Raw genomic sequence first — 21835 nt, 5'->3', positions numbered from 1 at the left:
GTTACTTTGGTCCCAGCTCTCTGCAGGTCATTCACTAGGTCCCCCCGTGTGGTTCTGGGATTTTTGCTCACCATCCTGTGATCATTTTGTCCCCACGGGGTGAGATCTTGCGTGGAGCCCCAGATCGAGGGAGATTATCAGTGGTCTTGTATGTCATCCATTTCCTAATAATTGCTCCCACGGTTGATTTCTTCAAACCAAGCTGTTTACCTATTGCAGATTCAGTCTTCCCAGCCTGGTGCAGGTCTACAATTTTGTTTCTGGTGTCCTTTGACAGCTCTTTGGTCTTGGCCATAGTGGAGTTTGGAGTGTGACTGTTTGAGGTTGTGGACAGGTGTCTTTTATACTGATAACAAGTTCAAACAGGTGCCATTAATACAGGTAATGAGTGGAGGACAGAGGATCCTCTTAAAGAAGAAGTTACAGGTCTGTGAGAGCCAGAAATATTGCTTGTTTGTAGGTGACCAAATACTTATTTTCCACCATAATTTGCAAATAAATTCATAAAAAAATCCTACAATGGGATTTTCTGGATTTTTAAAATCTCATTTTGTCTGTCATAGTTGAAGTGTAGCTATGATGAAAATTACAGGCCTCTCTCATCTTTTTAATTGGGGGAACTTGCACAATTGGTGGCTGACTAAATACTTTTTTGCCCCACTGTAGATATTCCATCAAAAATCAGCAATTTACAGCTACAATTATCAATTACAACATTAACTATGTCTACATTGTATTTCTGATCAATTTGATGTTATTTTAAATGGACAAAAACATGGATATTTCTAAGTGACCCCAAACTTTTGAATGGTAGTGTAGATCTATTAGGACTGATTTTGGTGCTAATTTAGATGTATTAGTCTGGCTAGCTGCTTTCGCAACACTTATCACTAACACTAAATTAATTTAGTGTCAGTCAGTTAGTCAAGTGTCAGTCAGTTAGCAGTTAGAGGATACCAGTAACCCACACTGCCTCTGTTCTGCTGTGGGTCTGGTTCTGTTTCCAGGGGAAAACTCTGCTTCTGGAAAGACCCTCTAACCTCTAATGACTCATACTGCCAAGTATTCATCTGAAATAGCACCCTATTCCCTATATAGTTCACTACTTTTGACCAGATCCCATAGGAGACTACCATAGGACCCAGGTCAAAAGATGTGCAATATATAGGTCTCTCAAACTCAACTCTGGACCCCAAAGTCAGTTCCACTGCATTTTTCCGTTGTTCCCCTCTAATCAGGGACTGATTTAGACCTGGGACACCGGGTGGGTGCAATTACTTATCAGGTAGAACATAAAACCAGCAGGCTCTGGACTACGTAGGGTAAGAGTTGAATACCCCTGATATAGGGGATAGGGTCGCATTTCAGATGCAAACTAAGAATTATAGAAGAGAGAAACCGGGGCTGTGTTCTTTAGGCACCAAAAGGAACAAACCTGTCCAAAACAGGGGACAGACTTTCTGGAAGTGTGCCATAAGAAATGCTAAATGCATTTTATATTTTGCTACGAGGTGCCCTAATGAACATGACCCAGCATGACCTGGGTTAACCCTGGATGACCTCTACCATTAACCCTTGATCTCTGTGACCCAAGTGACTCCTCACCTTGAGCTCGGCCACCTGGGAGGAGATGTGCCACATAAGGCTCTCACTGAGGAACTTCATCCCATAGGGCCCCAGCAGCTCCGACAGGGACCGCATCTCTGAAAAGAAGAGAATAAGAAGAAAATAGGAATAAGATAGGAATAAGACTTTATTGCCCTATACGTCAATGAATGACCGGTGGTCTACTTTAATCCAAATCAAATCAAAAATCAAATCAAATTTTATTTGTCACATACACATGGTTAGCAGATGTTAATGCGAGTGTAGCGAAATGCTTGTGCTTCTAGTTCCGACAATGCAGTGATAACCAACAAGTAATCTAACTAACAATTCCAAAACTACTGTCTTATACACAGTGTAAGGGGATAAGGAATATGTACATAAGGATATATGAATGAGTGATGATACAGAGCAGCATACAGTAGATGGTATCGAGTACAGTATATACATATGAGATGAGTATGTAGACAAAGTAAACAAAGTGGCATAGTTAATGTGGCTAGTGATACATGTATTACATAAGGATGCAGTCGATGATGTAGAGTACAGTATATACATATGCATATGAGATGAATAATGTAGGGTAAGTAACATTATATAAGGTAGCATCGTTTAAAGTGGCTAGTGATATATTTACATCATTTCCCATCAATTCCCATTATTAAAATGGCTGGAGTTGGGTCAGTGTCAATGACAGTGTGTTGGCAGCAGCCACTCAATGTTAGTGGTGGCTGTTTAACAGTCTGATGGCCTTGAGATAGAAGCTGTTTTTCAGTCTCTCGGTCCCAGCTTTGATGCACCTGTACTGACCTCGCCTTCTGGATGATAGCGGGGTGAACTGGCAGTGGTTCGGGTGGTTGATGTCCTTGATGCTCTTTATGGCCTTCCTGTAACAACGGGTGGTGTAGGTGTCCTGGAGGGCAGGTAGTTTGCCCCCGGTGATGCGTTGTGCAGTCCTCACTACCCTCTGGAGAGCCTTACGGTTGAGGGCGGAGCAGTTGCCGTACCAGGCGGTGATACAGCCCGCCAGGATGCTCTCGATTGTGCATCTGTAGAAGTTTTTGAGTGCTTTTGGTGACAAGCCGAATTTCTTCAGCCTCCTGAGGTTGAATAGGCGCTGCTGAGCCTTCTTCACGACGCTGTCAGTGTGAGTGGACCAATTCAGTTGTCTGTGATGTGTATGCCGAGGATCTTAAAACTAGCTACCCTCTCCACTACTGTTCCATCGATGTGGATAGGGGGGGAGTTCCCTCTGCTGTTTCCTGAAGTCCACAATCATCTCCTTAGTTTTGTTGACGTTGAGTGTGAGGTTATTTTCCTGACACCACACTCCGAGGGCCCTCACCTCCTCCCTGTAGGCCGTCTCGTCGTTGTTGGTAATCAAGCCTACCACTGTTGTGTCGTCCGCAAACTTGATGATTGAGTTAGAGGCGTGCGTGGCCACGCAGTCGTGGGTGAACAGGGAGTACAGGAGAGGGCTCAGAACGCACCCTTGTGGGGCCCCCCGTGTTGAGGATCAGCGGGGAGGAGATGTTGTTGCCTACCCTCACCACCTGGGGGCGGCCCGTCAGGAAGTCCAGTACCCAGTTGCACAGGGCGGGGTCGAGGCCCAGGGTCTCGAGCTTGATGACGAGCTTGGAGGGTACTATGGTGTTGAATGCCGAGCTGTAGTCGATGAACAGCATTCTCACATAGGTATTCCTTTTGTCCAGGTGGGTTAGGGCAGTGTGCCGTGTGGTTGAGATTGCATCGTCTGTGGACCTATTTGGGCGGTAAGCAAATTGGAGTGGGTCTAGGGTGTCAGGTAGGGTGGAGGTGATATGGTCCTTGACTAGTCTCTCAAAGCACTTCATGATGACGGAAGTGAGTGCTACGGGGCGGTAGTCGTTTAGCTCAGTTACCTTAGCTTTCTTGGGAACAGGAACAATGGTGGCCCTCTTGAAGCATGTGGGAACAGCAGACTGGTATAGGGATTGATTGAATATGTCCGTAAACACACCGGCCAGCTGGTCTGCGCATGCTCTGAGGGCGCGGCTGGGGATGCCGTCTGGGCCTGCAGCCTTGCGAGGGTTAACACGTTTAAATGTCTTACTCACCTCGGCTGCAGTGAAGGAGAGACCGCATGTTTTCGTTGCAGGCCGTGTCAGGGGCACTGTATTGTCCTCAAAGCGGGCAAAAAAGTTATTTAGTCTGCCTGGGAGCAAGACATCCTGGTCCGTGACTGGGCTGGGTTCCTTCTTGTAGTCCGTGATTGACTGTAGACCCTGCCACATGCCTCTTGTGTCTGAGCCATTGAATTGAGATTCCACTTTGTCTCTGTACTGACGCTTAGCTTGTTTAATAGCCTTGCGGAGGGAATAGCTGCATTGTTTATATTCGGACATGTTACCAGACACCTTGCCCTGATTAAAAGCAGTGGTTCGCGCTTTCAGTTTCATGCGAATGCTGCCATCAATCCACGGTTTCTGGTTTGGGAATGTTTTTATCGTTGCTATGGGAACGACATCTTCGACGCACGTTCTAATGAACTCGCACACCGAATCAGCGTATTCGTCAATATTTCCATCTGACGCAATACGAAACATGTCCCAGTCCACGTGATGGAAGCAGTCTTGGAGTGTAGAGTCAGCTTGTTCTGACCAGCGTTGGACAGACCTCAGCGTGGGAGCCTCTTGTTTTAATTTCTGCCTGTAGGCAGGGATCAGCAAAATGGAGTCGTGGTCAGCTTTTCCGAAAGGGGGGCGGGGCAGGGCCTTATATGCGTCGCGGAAGTTAGAGTAACAATGATCCAAGGTCATCCAACCCATCCAACACAAGGTCATGGAAATGTTCTGTCATCTACTGTCTACTTTATTGTTGGCTACTTTATTGTCCAATGAATGTCCAACATACATGTGTTTTCCTGCTTTATCCCGACCCCTCAACATAAGATCATGGGAGAGTTCTGTTAGTGATTCTTCGCTCCATCCAACACTGCTATGGCTATAAACACAGTTTAAATATTCTATGTAGTAAATTATTACTCATACTCTCAGTACCACGAGTCTATTGGTGTCTAAAAGGACAGCATAACTTACCTGAGATATCAGAGTATTCCTCTGCATTGAAGGTGAGCTCGTTCTCCGTAGGTAGGTTTACAAAAGCCTTCATGGCTGGGAAGTAAGCTATGTGTCCATTGCTAACTTGGCGCAGTAAAGTCTCCAGATACCTGTAGTACAGAGAGAATGTATGGCTTGTCATGTTGGTGGTTATCTGATGGAATGGAAGGCATGATCAAGGCTGGTATTCAGACCAACCCAGATGAACACTGCGATAGACTTTTAGAGGCAATTTCTCAGATGTTCACAGAGACCACGTTCATCGCAGATGTCGACTCAAGCAGAAGTCACCATTCAAACTCAATTGCATTGCACAGGACATTTACCTGTGTTGGTTTGAATCAAGGCTCAGAGCTGTTATTTTCAAACAGACAGAAAGTGCAAATTCATATTGTTTTGTGAATGTATTCCAGTTGGTGAAGAGGCAAGTGATTGGTTGGTTGGTTGGGGTTAGGAGGTTAAGGTTAGGTGGTTAGGAGGTTAGGGTTAAGAAGTTAAGGGGTTAGGACTCACCAGTTGGTGTAGAGGCTAGTGATGGTTGGTTCTCCGTGACTGTCCAGATGTTGTGTCTGCTGCAGCAGCACGTTGTTGAACACCCTGGTGATATCTATCTGAACATAGTTCTCTATGCTCTGGAGCACAGTCATGTAAGCCCTGACACTGGTCAGCAGCTCAGACGGTTTGGCTATCTCCTGGGTCGCTTGGTTATACATGGTCATCCCCACGATAGACCTAGAGATGGAACGAAACAGGATCAATCTGTCAATCAATCTAGAGCAGTGGTCACCAACAGTTTGAGGCAAGATCACTTTCTGAGTCAAAATGCAAGCCAAGATCTACCGTAATTATTTTATTTTTATACATGACTTAAAAACGTAAGCCTATGCAGCAACATAGCGGAGGGGGAGAGCAGCAGACTGAGGGTCCGCCTCTCAACGTCCTTCTGCTGTCCCTTTCCTCCACTGACACTGACCAAAAAGGGACGCCGTCTTTCAGCTGATGGTGAAACTCGAGTCACAACGCATTATTTCTGCCTCATGCACAAATGAATGTTGTTACTCCTATGACCAGAGAAATTGAAATATTCCTTGATATAAAACTTTACCCTAGCTGCTAATAATAATAACAACGCAAGTCTATAGATACACTTTCCTACTCATTCATTGCAGCTGCAGTGCTGGTTGTAACGTGAGAGGCAGTAGGGAGAATGTGCATTTTAGGTTTTAGGTTTATAAAAGAGTTAAATAGAAAGTGTTGATAGTGCTGACTAAGAACTTAAACAGGAACTCACTCATAAGCATCTCTTTGCTGTTTTAGTTGACAGTCTCTCTCTGGTCATGGTTTTAAAAGTTTTGAAATCTCATTGTATTAACTTTGCCGTAGCTTTCTTTTGTGCCTGCAACATTACTGCGGACACGGTAATCTGAGCCATCTGAATGGCCAGTGTTAGGCCTATAGTGCACTTGATTTGCTCCCCCCAGGCCCGCCGGGAAGGCAGTTTAAACCATTTTCATATGTCTCAAGGTACAAAATGGGAACACGTTGCCTACCCAGTGCGCAGGGCAGCTGAATCAGGTGCACCTACCTCCAAAAGTGCAATTCGCTTATCGTTGTGTTTTTTACAGAGGTGTTTGGCGATCGACTAGGATCTGTCCCAGTCTCAAATCTCTGGAAGACTGAAACAGATTTCCCTCAAGAATTTCCCTGTATTTAGCGCCGCCCAGTCACTGCCATTGAAAAACATCCCCACAGCATGATGCGGCCAACACCATGCTTCACTGTGGTGTTCTCGGGGTGATGAGAGGTTTTTGATTTGTGCCAGATATAGCGTTTTCCTTAAGTTTGGGGAGTCTCCCACATGCCTTTTGGCGAAGACCAAACGTGTTTGCTGATCTAGAGCATGATGACCAATTCTTTGCAATTTACTGACAGAGGCTGAGAGGGCGTTCATATTGTCCTGGAAGTAGATATTTAACCGGCAGATCCAAAGGTTAAGGTTAGGCATATAGGGATCAATCAGTCAATATAATGTATTTATAAAGTACTTTTTACATCATCAAATGGTGCCTGTTAGATACATGGACTCCAGGGAGTTTGGGCGAGTCTTCTACAATGTTCAACAATGGCTGTATTGTTTTCCCTAATCCCTAACTTTTCCATATTTCTACGTAGATAACTTGGTTGCACAGCTGAAGGTGTGGAGCAGGCAGATCGGATCAAACATGGTAGGGTTTAAAAACTATGGCGCCTGATCGATCATTAGGAACATTTAGTAATTAGCATTTTTTCTCATCTGTCTGAAGTGTGCTGGGAACTGGGAACATAAGGGCAGTAAAACTTTTATCCTGCGCTGACCTTAAGGAGCGGAGCAGGGCGTAGTGGTAAGTGGCGGTAATAGGGTGTGTGTTTATGTGCATGGTAATAGGCCCAGTGAATGCCTTTGTATGTGTGAGTGTGCCGTTGTGTGTTAATGGTAATAGGCTCTCATATCTGGGAAGCACGGGAGAAGTTCACGGCCCGGGGGAGAGGGGTTAGCCAACACACACACACACACACACACACACACACACACACACACACACACACACACACACACACACACACACACACACACACACACACACACACACACACACACACACACACACACACACACACACACACACACACACAGACAGAGAGAGAGAGAGAGAGGGGCCAGCCAAAGCACATACGTCACAACCCTAACTCCCACAGAGGAAAATACCTGTTCCTCTCCAGCACAATGTTTATTTCATTGGACCGGTCAGGCCCAATTCTGGACGCGCGTCAAAAATCACTCTGATCCCAGAAAGCATGTCTGCTGGACCAATAAATCACACAGATAAAATCATAAACCCCTGAGAGGTTTTTTGTTAAACTCTGCCTGGGGATTGTAATTATACTGAACAAAAATATAAATGCAACTTGCAGCAATTTCAAAGATTTTACTGAGTTACAGTTCAAATCAGTCAATTGAAATAAATAAATTAGGCCTAATCTATGGAATTCACATGACTGGGAATACAGATATGCATCTGTCTGTTGGTCACAGATACCTTAAAAAAGGTATTGGCATAGATTAGAAAACTAGTCAGTATCTGGTGTGACCACCATTTGCCTCATGCAGTGCGACATCTCCTTTGCATAGAGTTGATCAGGCTGTTGATTGTGGACAGTGGAATGTTGTCCCACTCATCTTCAATAGCTGTGCAAAGTTGCTGGATATTGGCGGGAACTGGAACATGCTGTCATACATGTCAATCCAGAGCATCCCAAACATGCTCAATGGGTGACATGTCTGGTGAGTATGCAGGCCATGGAAGAACTGGGACATTTTCAGCTTCCAGGAATTGAGTACAGATCCTTGAGACAAGGGGCTGTGCATTATCATGCTGAAACATGAGATGATGGTGGCTGAATGACACGACAATGGGCCTCAGGATCTCGTCACGGTATCTCTGTGTATTCAAATTACAATTGATAAAATGCTATTGTGTTCATTGTCCGTAGCTTATGCCTGCCCATACCATAACCCCACCGCCACCACTCTGGTGGACATTCCTTAAATCAGCATGCCAATTGCACGCTCCTTCAGACATCTGTGGCATTGTGTTGTGTGACAAAACTGCACATTTTAGAGTGACCTTTTATTGTCCTTTTATCTTTGTAATGATCATGCTGTTGAATTATCTAATTGATATGCCACACCTGTCAGGTGGATGGATTATCTTGGCAAAGGAGAAATGCTCACTAACAGGGATGTAAACAAATTTGTGCACAAAATGTAAGAGAAATGAGCTTTTTGTGCATATGGAACATTTTCACCTCATGAAACATGGGACCAACACTTTACATGTTGAGTTTATATTTTTGTTTAGTGTAATATCTACAAATGGATGACAATGTTCCTTGATTTATAACAATAAACTAAGCCTCAATGCCTTTCTGCGTGAGATAATCAATGGATGAGAAGCAAGTTTCGTAACTTTACAACACAGTGGAAACAGAAAGAGAGAGCAGTCAGACTATCTGTAGGAATTCACCCATAGCCTCCTGTGAAGACTGGTATTGTAATAAAAGAGTGGACACCCTGAGTGTGTTTGTGTGTTCGTGTCCATGTGTGTGTGTGTCTGCAAGCACATATGTGTACTCACTTGGTGAAGCGTATCTCCAGGTGTGAGGTGAGGTACTCCCTAGGAGTGAAAGTGTGTTCCCATATCACCATGTTGGGTACGTAGTTGATGGAGAAACACAGCTCGGACAACGCCGTGTGAAGTTTATCCAGGCTAAGAACACACACACACATCAGTTAGTTATTAAAACCTCATTTGGTTCAGATTAAAGGGGAAATCTGTGACAGAGCAGATGGATTAAATTCCTCCAGCACCACAGCTACTGTTGTTTTTACACCCCCCTTTTTTGGCTCAGACCTGAATCTATATTATTATACTAGCCCTGCTGGTGGTCTGTTTCTATGTATCTTACTGGAAGCTGAGAATTAGGAGTAGAGTCGAGAATTAGGAGTAGTGTAGTATAATAAGCAGGAGGGCAAGTGGTGGAAATATATTTTAGCATGGTATTATTCAAACACAGTGGGAAATAAAGTTTGACCAGGGCCCATACTAGTGCACAATGTAGGGAATAGGATGCCATTTTGGACGCATGTAGACCATGACTTGCAAAACCATCGATTAATCGTGTACTGTTGAAAACATCTGAAAGTGGAGAGGAGGTCATGGAGTGCAGAAGTGGGGGTGGAAGTGGCCATGTCTCTGTGTTTCAGGCCTCTTTCCAGATTTGTCTTTCCTTTATTCCTCGGAATTGGAGGAGAATATCCAAGATTCCATCCCTGTGGACGTTCTCCAATTTGTTTTGAGAAAGAGGAGAGGACGAATCGAGTAAAGACACATTGGGAAAGAGTCCCTAACCTTACTGAGGGACCCCACAGTGTACACTACTTACTTGGTGACCAGCAGCCTGTTTTTCCTCATGCTCTCTACTCCAGGCTTCTCTCTTTCAGGCTCGCCTTTCTTCCCCATCTGCTTCTTTGACTTCTTGTTCACCGCCTGACTGATGGTTTTGGCACAATGTTTTGGCAGCAGCTACAACAGGAGCAACAGGAAAACCCCTTTAACACCCACAGACCAATAAGGAATGAAGTGACAAATTATATTTCGAAAGCACTTAGTTGGAACGTGCACAACTTAGGCTATATTGTGTTCTATTTACTGTATATGACCGAAATAGAATTACGAAAAGTATCTGACTTAAGACCTACAGTTGAAAAACTTAAATGGCTAGTGGATAGGTTCAGTTCCAACATACGAATCAACAAGTTATGCACTCACTGTAAGCCTAAATCATTAGGCCTAAACTGTGTTTGGGAAACGGCCCTTCCTCAGAAATTATAATAAATTAGATGGTTATGGAATGACACAAGCGATTATGAGAACAGACACAGACCCCTCGCTCCAAACTCCTGATTAATTCATCACCATGACAACATGCACTCACCTGGTTGCTTAGCATTAGTGCTGAGCGATTACAACTAACTGAACAACATTGGTTAAATTATTTGAATTCCATTTAGTTTAGTTTTTTTCTGTGAGCAGCTCTGTGAGCTGAATTGCGCTGCATTTTCTCTAGAGATAAATCAGATCATACATGAACGGTGCGATGTAGTAGGGAGTTGTAGTTTCCAACAAGCCAATGTTCGACATAATTTAGCGCAGAAAATGTGATAATTAGCTTAACCATAATCAATTGCGCGCCTACTTGTCCGGTCTGTGTTTCTTTTACACCCGCTACGTAAGAGACCAGAAGAATGCGCTACACAGAGAGCAGTTGCCTCGAGAGGTATTTTGACCTAAAAATACATGATATTTCGAGAGGTATTTTTACCTGAAAATAGAAGATACTTCGAACGGTATTTTTTACCTAAAAATACATGATACTTCGAGAGGCATTTTTACCTGAAAATACATGATACTTCGAGAAGCATTTTTACCTGAAAATACATGATACTTCGAGAGGTATTTTTACCTGAAAATACATGATCTAAGAAGTGATAGATAGACAGTTGGTATTCAGCAGTCATAACATTATACCTAATTTTACATTGAAGAACTACTAAAATGTTGATTTTATCACAGCATAGGCAGCAGCTTTATAGAGATGAGATAAAACAAATTTAATATACACAAAAACTTTAATATTTTATTAAAGTAAAGTAATGTGAATAAATGATGGTTAATAAGTGATAAGCAGTAATGGGCAGTCACTACCATCACGGGAATTTTATTCATTATTGTATTCTGTGTTATTACAGCATTCAACCCACATAATACATACTGTAGTGCATTAAATGTTTACAAAAAATGTTTAATGAAATCAAAAATCTTGATTATTTTTTAAATAATCAAACCAAAACCGAACCGACTTCAAAAAGCATTTATCACTACTTAGCATGGACTGTGATTAATCACCATGACAACATAACCTCACCTGGTCGCTGAGCGTGCATTGCTCGGTGCAGATGTCTGTGATGAGGTTGCGGGCCTGTTTAGCCATTTCATCCAGAAACATGTTGCACAGGGACAGGCTTCGGTCGCCTATGTGGTGCCTCTGTAGGAAGGGAAGAAAATGTTGTTATCTTGGGGAAAGCTACACTATATATATAAAAGTATGTGGACACCCCTTCAAATTGGTAGATTTGGCTATTTCAGCCACACCCGTTGCTGACAGGTGTATAAAATCAAGTGCACAACCATGCAATCTCCAAAGACAAAGATTGTCAGGAAAATGGCCTTACTGAAGAGCTCAGTGACTTTCAATGTGGCACCGTCATAGGATGCCACCTTTCCAACAAGTCAGTCTGTCTGATTTCTGCCCTGCTAGAGTTGCCCTGGTCAACACTCACTACAGTTCCAAACTGCCTCTGGAAGTAACGTCAGCACAAGAACTGCTCGTCGGGAGCTTCATGAAATGGGTTTCCATGGCCAAGTAGCCACACACAAGCCTAAGATCACCATGCACAATGCCAAGTGTTAGCTGGAGTGGTATAAAGCTCACCACCATTGGACTCTGGAGCAGTTGAAACGTGTTCTCTAATGTGAGGAATCCCGCTTCACCATCTGGCAGTCCAACAGACAAATCTGGATTTGATGGATGCCAGGAGAACACTACCTGCCTGAATGCATAGTGCAAACCTTAACGTTTGGTGGAGGAGGAATAATGGTCTGGGGCTGTTTTTGATGATTGGGGCTAGGCCCCTTAGTTCCAGTGAATGGAAATCTTAACGCAACAGTATACAATGACATTCTAATGCTCTTGTGGCTGAATGGAAGGAAGTCCCCACAGTAATGTTCCAAGAAGAGAGGAGGATGTTATAGCAGGAAAGGTGGGACCAACTACATATTAATGCCCATGATTTTGAAATGAGATGTGACAAGCAGGTGTCCACATACTTTTGGTCATGTAGTGTATATAGGACATTGGCTGGTGGTTGCACAGTAGATGGTTTGGTGAATGGCTGTTTGTTAGCCTGGTCCCAGATCTAATTCCTTCAGTAGATGTCATTGCCAAACAGATCTAGAACCAGCTGTTTGTAGGAAGAGATGGTCTGAGTGAACCTGTCATTCATAGGTAGCCAACCCTTAACATTCCCTACTGACCAAACAGTATACACTGACACACTAAAACTGGTCACACACAGTCCCCACACACAACTCTGGTCAAACAGTGCACACACCCTCTAATCTGCGAGAAAAGTCTATCTGATGCTAAGACTGACCTTTGACTGAAGTTCCGTGATCTTAGTTTTGTTCCAAATGGCACCCTATTCCCTATATAGTGAACTACGTTTGACCAGGGCCCATAGGGATCTTGTGAAACGTAATGCACTATATAGGGAATAGGGTGCCATTTGAGATGCAGGCCTTTTACTGTTACTATAAACTGCTGTAAAAAGTTTTCTGTGCAAGATGGAAATATTCTTGGAAACATTTAGAGCTTTTCCAACATAAATAACTTTTGCAGCTGTCCAAAGCTGTGCGGAATGGACATAGGAAGAGGAACATTTTGAAGACATGCTGAGAGAGGGAGTTTTGTGTTTGAATAAGTGAAATCCAAGCCTTCTATGTCTCAATAAATCTATTTTATTTCTCTAAGTGCACTCAGACAGCTCTTAAGCAAAAGGCTCTCCCTTGACCACTTTGCTCGGCCACATGAGAACGCCTATTGTGCCACTTATTGTGCCGCCTATTTCAGTACCGTTTTTCAACCAATTAGGAGTTAAAATATGTCTTATTTACCAAACTAAATGGATATTAGAAGGCAACATGTTTGTTAGGAACAAACACTTCATGATATGTGCCTGGTGTATTTCAAAAGAGAGGGAAACAGAAATCTGTTGTGGAGCTTGTGTGTGCTGAGGGCTTTCACATTCCCCCTGAGAGTAGCTAGTAGATGCACCAGTGTATGGTTCAATTACAGATTTAATAAATCATGCTTTTCAGCCCCCTGCTTCTCGGTACACATCTGGGTACATTGACCACAGCTCTGGACGCTTCGTTCTGCGACATTCCACAACCCACAAAAATTTGCTGTGACTTTCCTGATTCTCTGTATGACTCCATCCTGCTGCTCTGGTCACATGCCCTAACAGCATGGAAGGAAACACAGGTTGTCACAAATGGCACCCTTTTCCCCATGTAGTGCAATACTTTTGACCAGAACCCATGTGTTCAAAAGTAGTGCACTGTTTCGGGAACAGTGTTCCATTTGGGATGCACCATGGGCCCCAGCAGCACTGAGACGGAGCTGATGGAGACCTACACACATGCAGCCTCCCTCCCTCCAATCCCCAGGTGCAACACTGACATTATTCAGTGTGTGAGACATCCTGTGAAATGGCCTGCTTCTCTGAGACTAGCAGTCCCCATAAGTGCTAGAAAACTACTGCATGAGATGAAACTCCACATTGAATAGGTTGCTACTGCACCAGGAGCTTAACCTAAGATTCCAGCTCATGGAAAGAGATCAAGTCAAACTTATTAGTATACATACAAAACATTTAAAATCTTTACATTGCAAGTATAATACACAAACATGTCTGGGTTTATTTAATAAACATGTATTTTATGTATTAATTTACCCATTATTTAAGTAGGAAAGACCCTTGAGTACCTTTTGACATTCAACTAGGAAAGAATTTTGAAAAAGTATTTTGCAAGGCCGATCTGATCAATTACATTTATTAGTTATTTAGGTTGAAAATAAGATGATTTCCTAAATGACTAGATCCCAGAGTGACCAGCCAGACCTTAGTGATGCTTGCTGTGATGTTTCGTGATACGGTCGTTACATCATATCTCAAAGCAACACTTCACTCACCTCCTCAGGACAGAGCTCATGAGTGCAGCTCATGAAGTGGGTACAGAGCAGAGGGAAGGAGATGGAGTGACGAGACTGGGAGGGCAGCTCCAAACACTGCTGGAACATCTTCTCAAACGCACGACTGTAAAAACTATCAGAGGCGAGAGAGAGAGAGGAAAGGAGAGAGAGAGGACAAAGGAGAGAGAGAGAAAGGAAATATATTAGAAGAGAGAGAGAGTAAATAGGGAAGAAAGGAAGGGAGAGAGGAAAGAGCATGAGCTGCCAACTTCATCATATATCTCTGGTCCAATAATACCTAATCTGTCCAACCCTCTCATCTCCTGTCCTGACCTGTCTACACCAAACATAACAAAGAAAAATAACATAACAAAACCCCTAACAGACAGTTAGTTGCCATGGGTTTTATAGGATGAGTGATGGCTCTATAGCCTATTACCTTTTACTATGTTTTCCTTGAAAACAATTTTAACTGGATCCAATCTATTTGTATTGATGTTATGCATTTTCCTGTGTTGCAGTTTTTACTTTTGTATGTATATTTGATGTTTTTTCTTAGTATTTTACTGCTTCAATTAAACTACCCAGCAATAATTCTTCATGTTTTTCTGAATTCGAGTCCCAAATGTAGAGCCCCTACCAGAAGATGGAGAGACTATATGACCTACTAGTTTTTACTATGTTTTAAATGTCTGTGTAACTGAACTGAACATGGAGGTAAATGTAAATGTAGACCCTAAAAGAATAAGCCCTGTGGAAAACTTATTGTCCAGGGAGTGTACTTGTACATCAAGCTGCCTCAAGCTATGGAAACATGAGATATATGCTCCTGCCCTCTGGGCTGTTCTGGTTCGTTTATTTACCAGAATATGGAGAGGTCAGATGTCTCCACCAGCATCTCCACCAGGGAATCCACCATCTTGGTGTGGAATATAATGGTATTCATCATCTTGCCCAACTCACGGTGGTCTGCGATGCCCAGAGAAGCCTTGGACACACTGGTATAGGCCTAGGGGGAAACAAGGCATTATTGGTATAGGCCTTACCAGGAGAACACTTTCTTTGGAGACACTATTAAGGTCAGCCCAGGGGAAAACAAAACGTATTAACCCTTAACAGTTCATCATTCTTTACTCATGTATGCCATGTTGTTTCCAGCTGAAGCAACTTTATATCTACAGGACCAGTCCAAAGTTTGGACACACCTACTCATTGAATGTTTTTTCTTTATTTTTACTATTTTCTACATTGTAGAATAATAGTGAAGACATCAAAACTATGAAATACACATATGGAATCATGTAGTAACAAAAAAAGGGTTAAACAAATAAAATAAAATAAAAATATTTTATATTTGGATTCTTCAAAGTAGTCAGTCACCCTTTGCCTTGATGACAGCTTTGCACACTCCTGGTATTCTCTCAACCAGCTTCATGAGGTAGTCATCGTTTGTATCATGTAGTTTTAAGTCTTTGGACAAATCATAATCCTATTAGTAGCATTCCTTTCTCTCTTTCCACAAATTCCCCCCTTTCCTAAGAATCAAATAAAAACCTGATCCGATTTAAATTTGGAAGTCAGTGGGAGTCTGGAAGGAAAAGTGTGGTTGGATGAGTTACCATGTCATTAACATCTAAGGAAAGATTTCTGGGAAGATGTCTGTGTTAACTTGATACTACTGACAATGGCCAAACAATACAATTTCCTCCCAAAGCAAGACAGTACGCAAAACAGATACTCTGCAGAGTTCAAGACATTGCTTTCTTTGATCGTGGAGATCGTTAAAAGGAAAATGGCCACAGTTCTGAAGCCCTGAAGCAGCAATGCCATCAGTTATTTTTTTGGAGACCAAAACTACATCCCAAATGGCACCCTATTCATAGTGCACTACTTTTGACCAGAGCCCTATGTAGGGAATAGGGTGCCATTTGGGACACACACAAGGGCAGTGAAACAGCTGTGTTACCAGGGCACAACGAGTCCTTAAAGAATCCAAGGCCAAAAATAAAGCGTGAAATCCATCAAATAAAAACACACACACTTTTTGGAAAGAAGAGATTTAGAGCTACACAAGTGTGAGAAAATGCAGCGAGAGCGTTGACTCGAACATGTTCCGCTGGTTCTCAACATCTCTAAAATGCCTGCCAACTAAAAGAACATCTGATGCCAACCTGGTACCACAGCCACATAAAGACATTTAGCAGGTGCTAAACTCACACAACCACCTGTGGTTCAAATGTCTGAGAAAGGACAATAAATAGAACAAGTAGGCAAGAGGAAAACTTAAGAGTAAGAGTATTGATATTCAAGGCCTATTTTGAAACTTTAAAGTGCTGTTGCATGGTTGTCACGATGCCATAATCAGAACAGAAATAGAAAACAGCACTGGGGAGAAAGGAGACATGAAGAAAGACAGACGAGAGAGAAAAACAAGGGTTAGGGTTTATCTTCTCTTCCCTCCATCCAGTCCAACTGTGTCTCAACCAATGTATGCTAGTTGGAGTTAGATGACATGATGCAAGACTTTGTTTAGATTAATATCACTAACATGACATCACTGTGGTAATGGCAGTTTGTATTTCACTTAATGGATCACACAAACAGCAAGAGTTTCCAAAGTAAAACTATGAAAGATGTTTTTCTTCTTGAAAATAATAAAAAGTACTTAACAGAAAGGACATTGATATGGCTTATGACAAAGTCTGTCTGCCAGAGTGCTGAAACAGCTCACATGGCATGTGGGTTATGGAAGGAGAAGAGAGTACCTTTAGAAGAAGAGTGTTCTTGTGTAACACAGACTTAGGTTCTGATCCAAACATTAATCTTTCAGGACTAAGAACTCCATCTTGATAAATTAGGATTATTCACTGTCATATTCTTACTTACAACCAGCTATTTTTAGGGATGACAGCAGCACCTGAATATGTAGGCCTATATTGTATATATAGCTAGCTGTTCATACATTTGTCAGCTGTTCTTGTACAATATGTTTAAATACTTCCTGAATTGTCTTTGTCCCTGGCAAACACTGAACCAAAGATGCATATTGAATAAACCAACGTCCTGCTTCTTGGTATCTGAGCAGTTCTGTTTTTTCTATCCTAGTGTACAGTATGAGAGGCTGTCTGTGAAGGGTGTAGAGCAGCCAGTAGAAAAACCATGAGACTTGAGAAAATAGTTGTTCAGCTGTGTTGGGAAAACAGTTCCCATTCCACGCATATGGAAGCTTTTCTCTTTTCCCCCTGCCTTCCCTGGCGTAATTTACCGACTAAACTGAGAAACGTTTCCATGTTGAAGAATTTCGTGCCGAGGCCCTGAGCAGAGAATCAGACAACATCTCAGAGGGAACTGATTGGGACGGCCATGGCATAGCCTCTGTTCCAAATGGCACCCTACTCCCGATGAAGTGCACTAATTTTGACCAGGGCCCATAGACCTAGCCCATAGGGCCCTGGTCAAACGTATTGAACTATACAAGGAATAGGGTGCCATTTGGGACGCATCATGAAAATCCATCTGAGTGGAGGGCTAGGCCAATCGGACAACGGTGGAACAAAGAGTCGACCAACGGATCAGGGAGAGTGATGTGGGTCCCTGGCAGCAGGGGTGGTTGTGATGATCTCAGCAAAGTACTGAGGAGCCACGCATGGTTGAGAGAGCAAGAGAGAAAGAGAGTGAGCGAGACAGGGATAGATGGATTAAGGGATGAGTTAATAGGTGAGCAACGATTCTTAAACAAACACAGCTTCAAATAATAATATTTATTGTCATTAATTCCAAATAGTTTTCAAGAAATTTAATGGGGCCCAGAATCTATCCTCCTATATCCATAATACAGTTTCCCTGAAATGCATGAAATTGTATTTTTCATCACTTCAAATAACATGCACATGAATGAAAAAATAAACAATATTTCTTTATGATGGTTAGACATTTGTCACTAATGACAGACAGAGCGTACTCCTCCTCCTTTCAGTATTTCAGGCCATATCTTCTCCATTACTAGTCTGTTAAATTAATTCATGTGTGGGTTATGTGGCTGACATAGAGCTGGTGGAAGAGAGCACAAGAGTGCTCTTGTGGAACAGACAGGTTTAGGTTCTGATCCTCACATGAAGAACTCCACCTCGATAAATAAGGACTACTCAGTGACATTCATACAACCATACTACTTGTAGGGATGACAGCAGCATCTGAATATGGAGGCCTATACTGTATATATAGGTAGCTGTTCATACATTTGTCAGTGGTTCTTGTACAGGCTGTTTAAATACTTCCTGAATTTGCTTTGTCCCTGGAAAACACCGAACGCAAAGATGCATAGTGAATAAACCAACGCCCTGCTTCTTGTTATCTGAGCAGTTCTGTATTTGCTATCCTAGTGTACAGTACAAGAGGCTGTCTGTGAAGGGTGTAGAGCAGCAGCCAGAGGGCCTGTATCACAAAGCATCAGAGTAAGAGTGCTGATCCAGGATCAGATCCCCCTCTTATTCATTACGATCTAAAATACAAAACTGATCCTATATCAGCACTCCTACTCTGAATACAAGATCTGAGACTGTATTCACAAAGCAGCTCAGAATAGGAGTGCTGTTATAGGATCATTTTTGCCTTTTCGATCATAATAAATAAGATCATATGAACAGATCCTAGATCAGCGCTCCTACTATGAGATGCTTTGTGGATAGGTGCTCAGGTCATTCTCTAATCTATAGACAGGCAACAGTGCGACAGGAGTAGGGTAGCACGCTAAACACTGTTCCCTTATTACTGTCCCAGAGTGCTAATTATGGCTGATGAGATGGAGGGGAACCTGGTCTACTGTATCTACTGGAGGTTCCGTTCCCCTTCCCCAACACACACAATGGGCTATAGGACACGACACGACACAGCACAGCGGCCTATAGATAGGAAACAGGAGTAGGCTGACAGGAGTATGGTAGCATGCTAAACACTGCCCCCTCATTACTGGCCCAGAGTGCTAATTAAGGCTCATTATGACACACACAGTGCTAATTACAACACACACACTTAGCAGTGGCCGCAAAGCCCAGACATGGGTTCAAATAATATTTGAAATCCTTCCAAATACTTTAAGCATTTGCTCTAGCCTGCCAGGATTGCCAGATGGGTTGAGTTTGACACTTTTGAGACTATTATTTTGGTTCCATTGAGCTTGCCTGGTGCAATTGAACCAATAGAATAGTCTCAAAAGTGTCAAACCCAGTCCAGCATTGTGAAAGGATTCTGAATACTCTTTGAACCCAGGTCTGCCTCACAGCCACAAAGCTTGTCTCATTTTCCTGATGGCGTCTTACCTGCAATCTGAACCAGTCCAGCCTCATGCCCCTGAAATCAAACACGTCCCCGTCTTCCACTGTAACACCGACAGAGACAATTCACTCAGATATGGGATCACCATGACACAGGAGGACACAGGAGGGAGGGGAGCGGGAGGAGAGGTGGAGAGCGGCTCAGGCTCCTACTCAGCCCGCCATCTGCCCTCCCTCCTTTCATCTGTCCATCACTCAGCCATTACCAAAACAACACCTGTCTACACAGACAAAGGCTTTTAGTGCTTAAGGCTAATATAGATAGATAAAAACATCCAATCATGATTAATTAGACATTTTCTAAACTGGAATATTTACTGTACCGCAACAGAATACATTTAATTTTGTTATAGGTCGGGTCAACATAAAAACAACTACGGTAAGCATTGGCCAATACAAGTAGAGGTTTTCTAAACTGGAACATATACAGCAAAAATATGGAATGAACTCTCTTTTAGGTTGGATCAACAACATGAGTCAAAATGAGAAACTGTATATATTTATGTTATTTCTGTAATATGAGTGGCAGGCCGTGTTAGGTTGAATACCTTGTTTGACGCTGAGGGACGTCATTGTATTGACGAAGGAGGACATGATGATGGACTCATCCTCGGGACAGACGGACAGATTCTAGAGGAGAGCAGAGGAAAGCCTCAGACACTGTTTACAGTAGAATGCTGTGAGGGGATCAACTGAGCAAATACAAGAGAGTTTTACATTGCATATCAGAGAGTGAGATGTGGCCAAGCAAAGAATAACATCAACAAAATACTTGGTCTCCATCTAGTGGTCAGCTCTGCTTTTTTCCCTTCAAAATATCAACCTGCATATGGGTCTTTCCATAAATAAATGGGCCAATGTGTGACATCAGGGTCAACATCTCTAAATACTTTGATATACAGTGGGGAGAACAAGTATTTGATACACTGCCGATTTTGCAGGTTTTCCTACTTATAAAGCATGTAGAGGTCTGTATTTTTTTTAAATCATAGGTACACTTCAACTGTGAGAGATGGAATCGAAAACAAAAATCCAGAAAATCACATTGTATGATTTTTAAGTAATTAATTAGCATTTTATTGGTTCTGAGTGTTCTGACCTAACAACATCAGTCAAGCACCAATGCTAACTGGCTAACATTGGCTAGCTTGCTAGCTACTTCCAGGCACAAATGAGAGAACAGCTCACTCTGACCATTTTACACGCCATAGCAGAGCTGGTTAGGCTTATTTTATGTTTTCCAGAGCGTTTGTGACTGCAACTGTGCAGCTGGCAAAACATTTATTATACTTTTTTCCTAACGTTTACTGACACCGGCCACGTTCAACGGGTGTTGAGTGCTCATAAATTCATCAGTTATTCTCCGCTCTGGCACACTCAGACGAGAGTGCTCTAAAATCTACCTGCTACATCTATCAATAGGTGTCGTAGTGACATCATAAACATTATATTTAAATAGTAACTTGCATGTAGTCTTTTGTTTAGGCATGTAGATAGCAAGTTAAACAATGAACCATAATACCAACTCATATTATGAGCGAATCTGGAGGTAGCTAACCAACCAGGTTCAATGTTAGCTAGCTAATATTAGACTATAACTAGCAATGCAAATGGCTCTGAGATACAAATATTACTACACGTAACGTTACAGTTGAAATTAAAATTACTTTGACAAAGTATATTCTACTGTATCTTAGTCTATGCCACTCTGACATTGCTCTTCCATATATTGATATATTTCTAACTCCATTCCTTACTTAGATTTCTGTGTATTGGGTATATGTTGTGAAATTGTTAGATATTACTTGTTAGATATTGCTGCACTGTCAGAACTAGAAGCACAAGCATTTCGCTACACCCGCAATAACATCTGCTAAACGCGGGTATGTGACCAATACAATTTGGATGCTTCTCCCTCTCTGTAACGGATGCCATGCTAGCCCTTAGATTGAAGATGTAATGTTTTATACAACAGCCTTCTGTGTAATCTTTTCGACTCAGTCTGCATATTTGCAATCAAACGCCAGAATTTCCTCCATATCCTTAGCTATCATACTCTAATTCCACTGATTTCAAAACTAGGTCCTCCAGAAAGTGGAGAGTTAGAAAGGATTACCTACACATACTGACCAGCTCATACTATAGACAGAAGCACAATACATGGCAGACCAATCCGAACTCATCTCTCTGCATTATCTCAGCCAATCATGGCTAGTGTGAAGGTTGCTCACTTTTTCGTGGCTAAACCAACTAGGCTGGTAATTTAACCATTTTATTTGTATTTACAGATGGCATACAAGTTTGTTATTAAGGCACATGAAAGTTCACGTTCCAGAAGGCATTCCTGCCCAAAAAACGCATTTAGATTTAAAAAAAAAAGGTTTA

General features: G+C 42.4%; 1 protein-coding gene across 8 annotated transcripts in view; it reads right to left on the bottom strand.

Moving 5' to 3' along the window:
* The window catches only part of LOC124044036 (nck-associated protein 1), a 55929-nt gene that overhangs the window by 9184 nt on the left and 24910 nt on the right, over positions 1-21835 (bottom strand). For 5 of the 8 annotated variants that reach the window (XM_046363357.1, XM_046363356.1, XM_046363358.1 and 2 more), the window contains 10 exons: positions 20000-20080; positions 19436-19504; positions 14981-15126; positions 14118-14250; positions 11229-11348; positions 9687-9826; positions 8879-9010; positions 5217-5435; positions 4683-4813; positions 1606-1703 (listed from right to left, as the gene is read on the bottom strand). In XM_046363357.1, the coding sequence (XP_046219313.1) occupies positions 1606-1703; positions 4683-4813; positions 5217-5435; positions 8879-9010; positions 9687-9826; positions 11229-11348; positions 14118-14250; positions 14981-15126; positions 19436-19504; positions 20000-20080 (1269 nt within the window). Of the gene's footprint in view, positions 1-1605; positions 1704-4682; positions 4814-5216; positions 5436-8878; positions 9011-9686; positions 9827-11228; positions 11349-14117; positions 14251-14980; positions 15127-19435; positions 19505-19998; positions 20081-21835 lie in introns of all 8 variants that reach the window. The other 3 variants (XM_046363359.1, XM_046363363.1, XM_046363364.1) reach the window with 1 other exon arrangement.

Source organism: Oncorhynchus gorbuscha, linkage group LG09, assembly GCF_021184085.1.
Source record: "Oncorhynchus gorbuscha isolate QuinsamMale2020 ecotype Even-year linkage group LG09, OgorEven_v1.0, whole genome shotgun sequence".
In the NCBI taxonomy this organism is placed as follows: Eukaryota; Metazoa; Chordata; class Actinopteri; order Salmoniformes; family Salmonidae; genus Oncorhynchus; species Oncorhynchus gorbuscha.
Note: the sequence above shows the minus strand (reverse complement) of the source record. Positions and strands in the feature narration are given on the sequence as shown.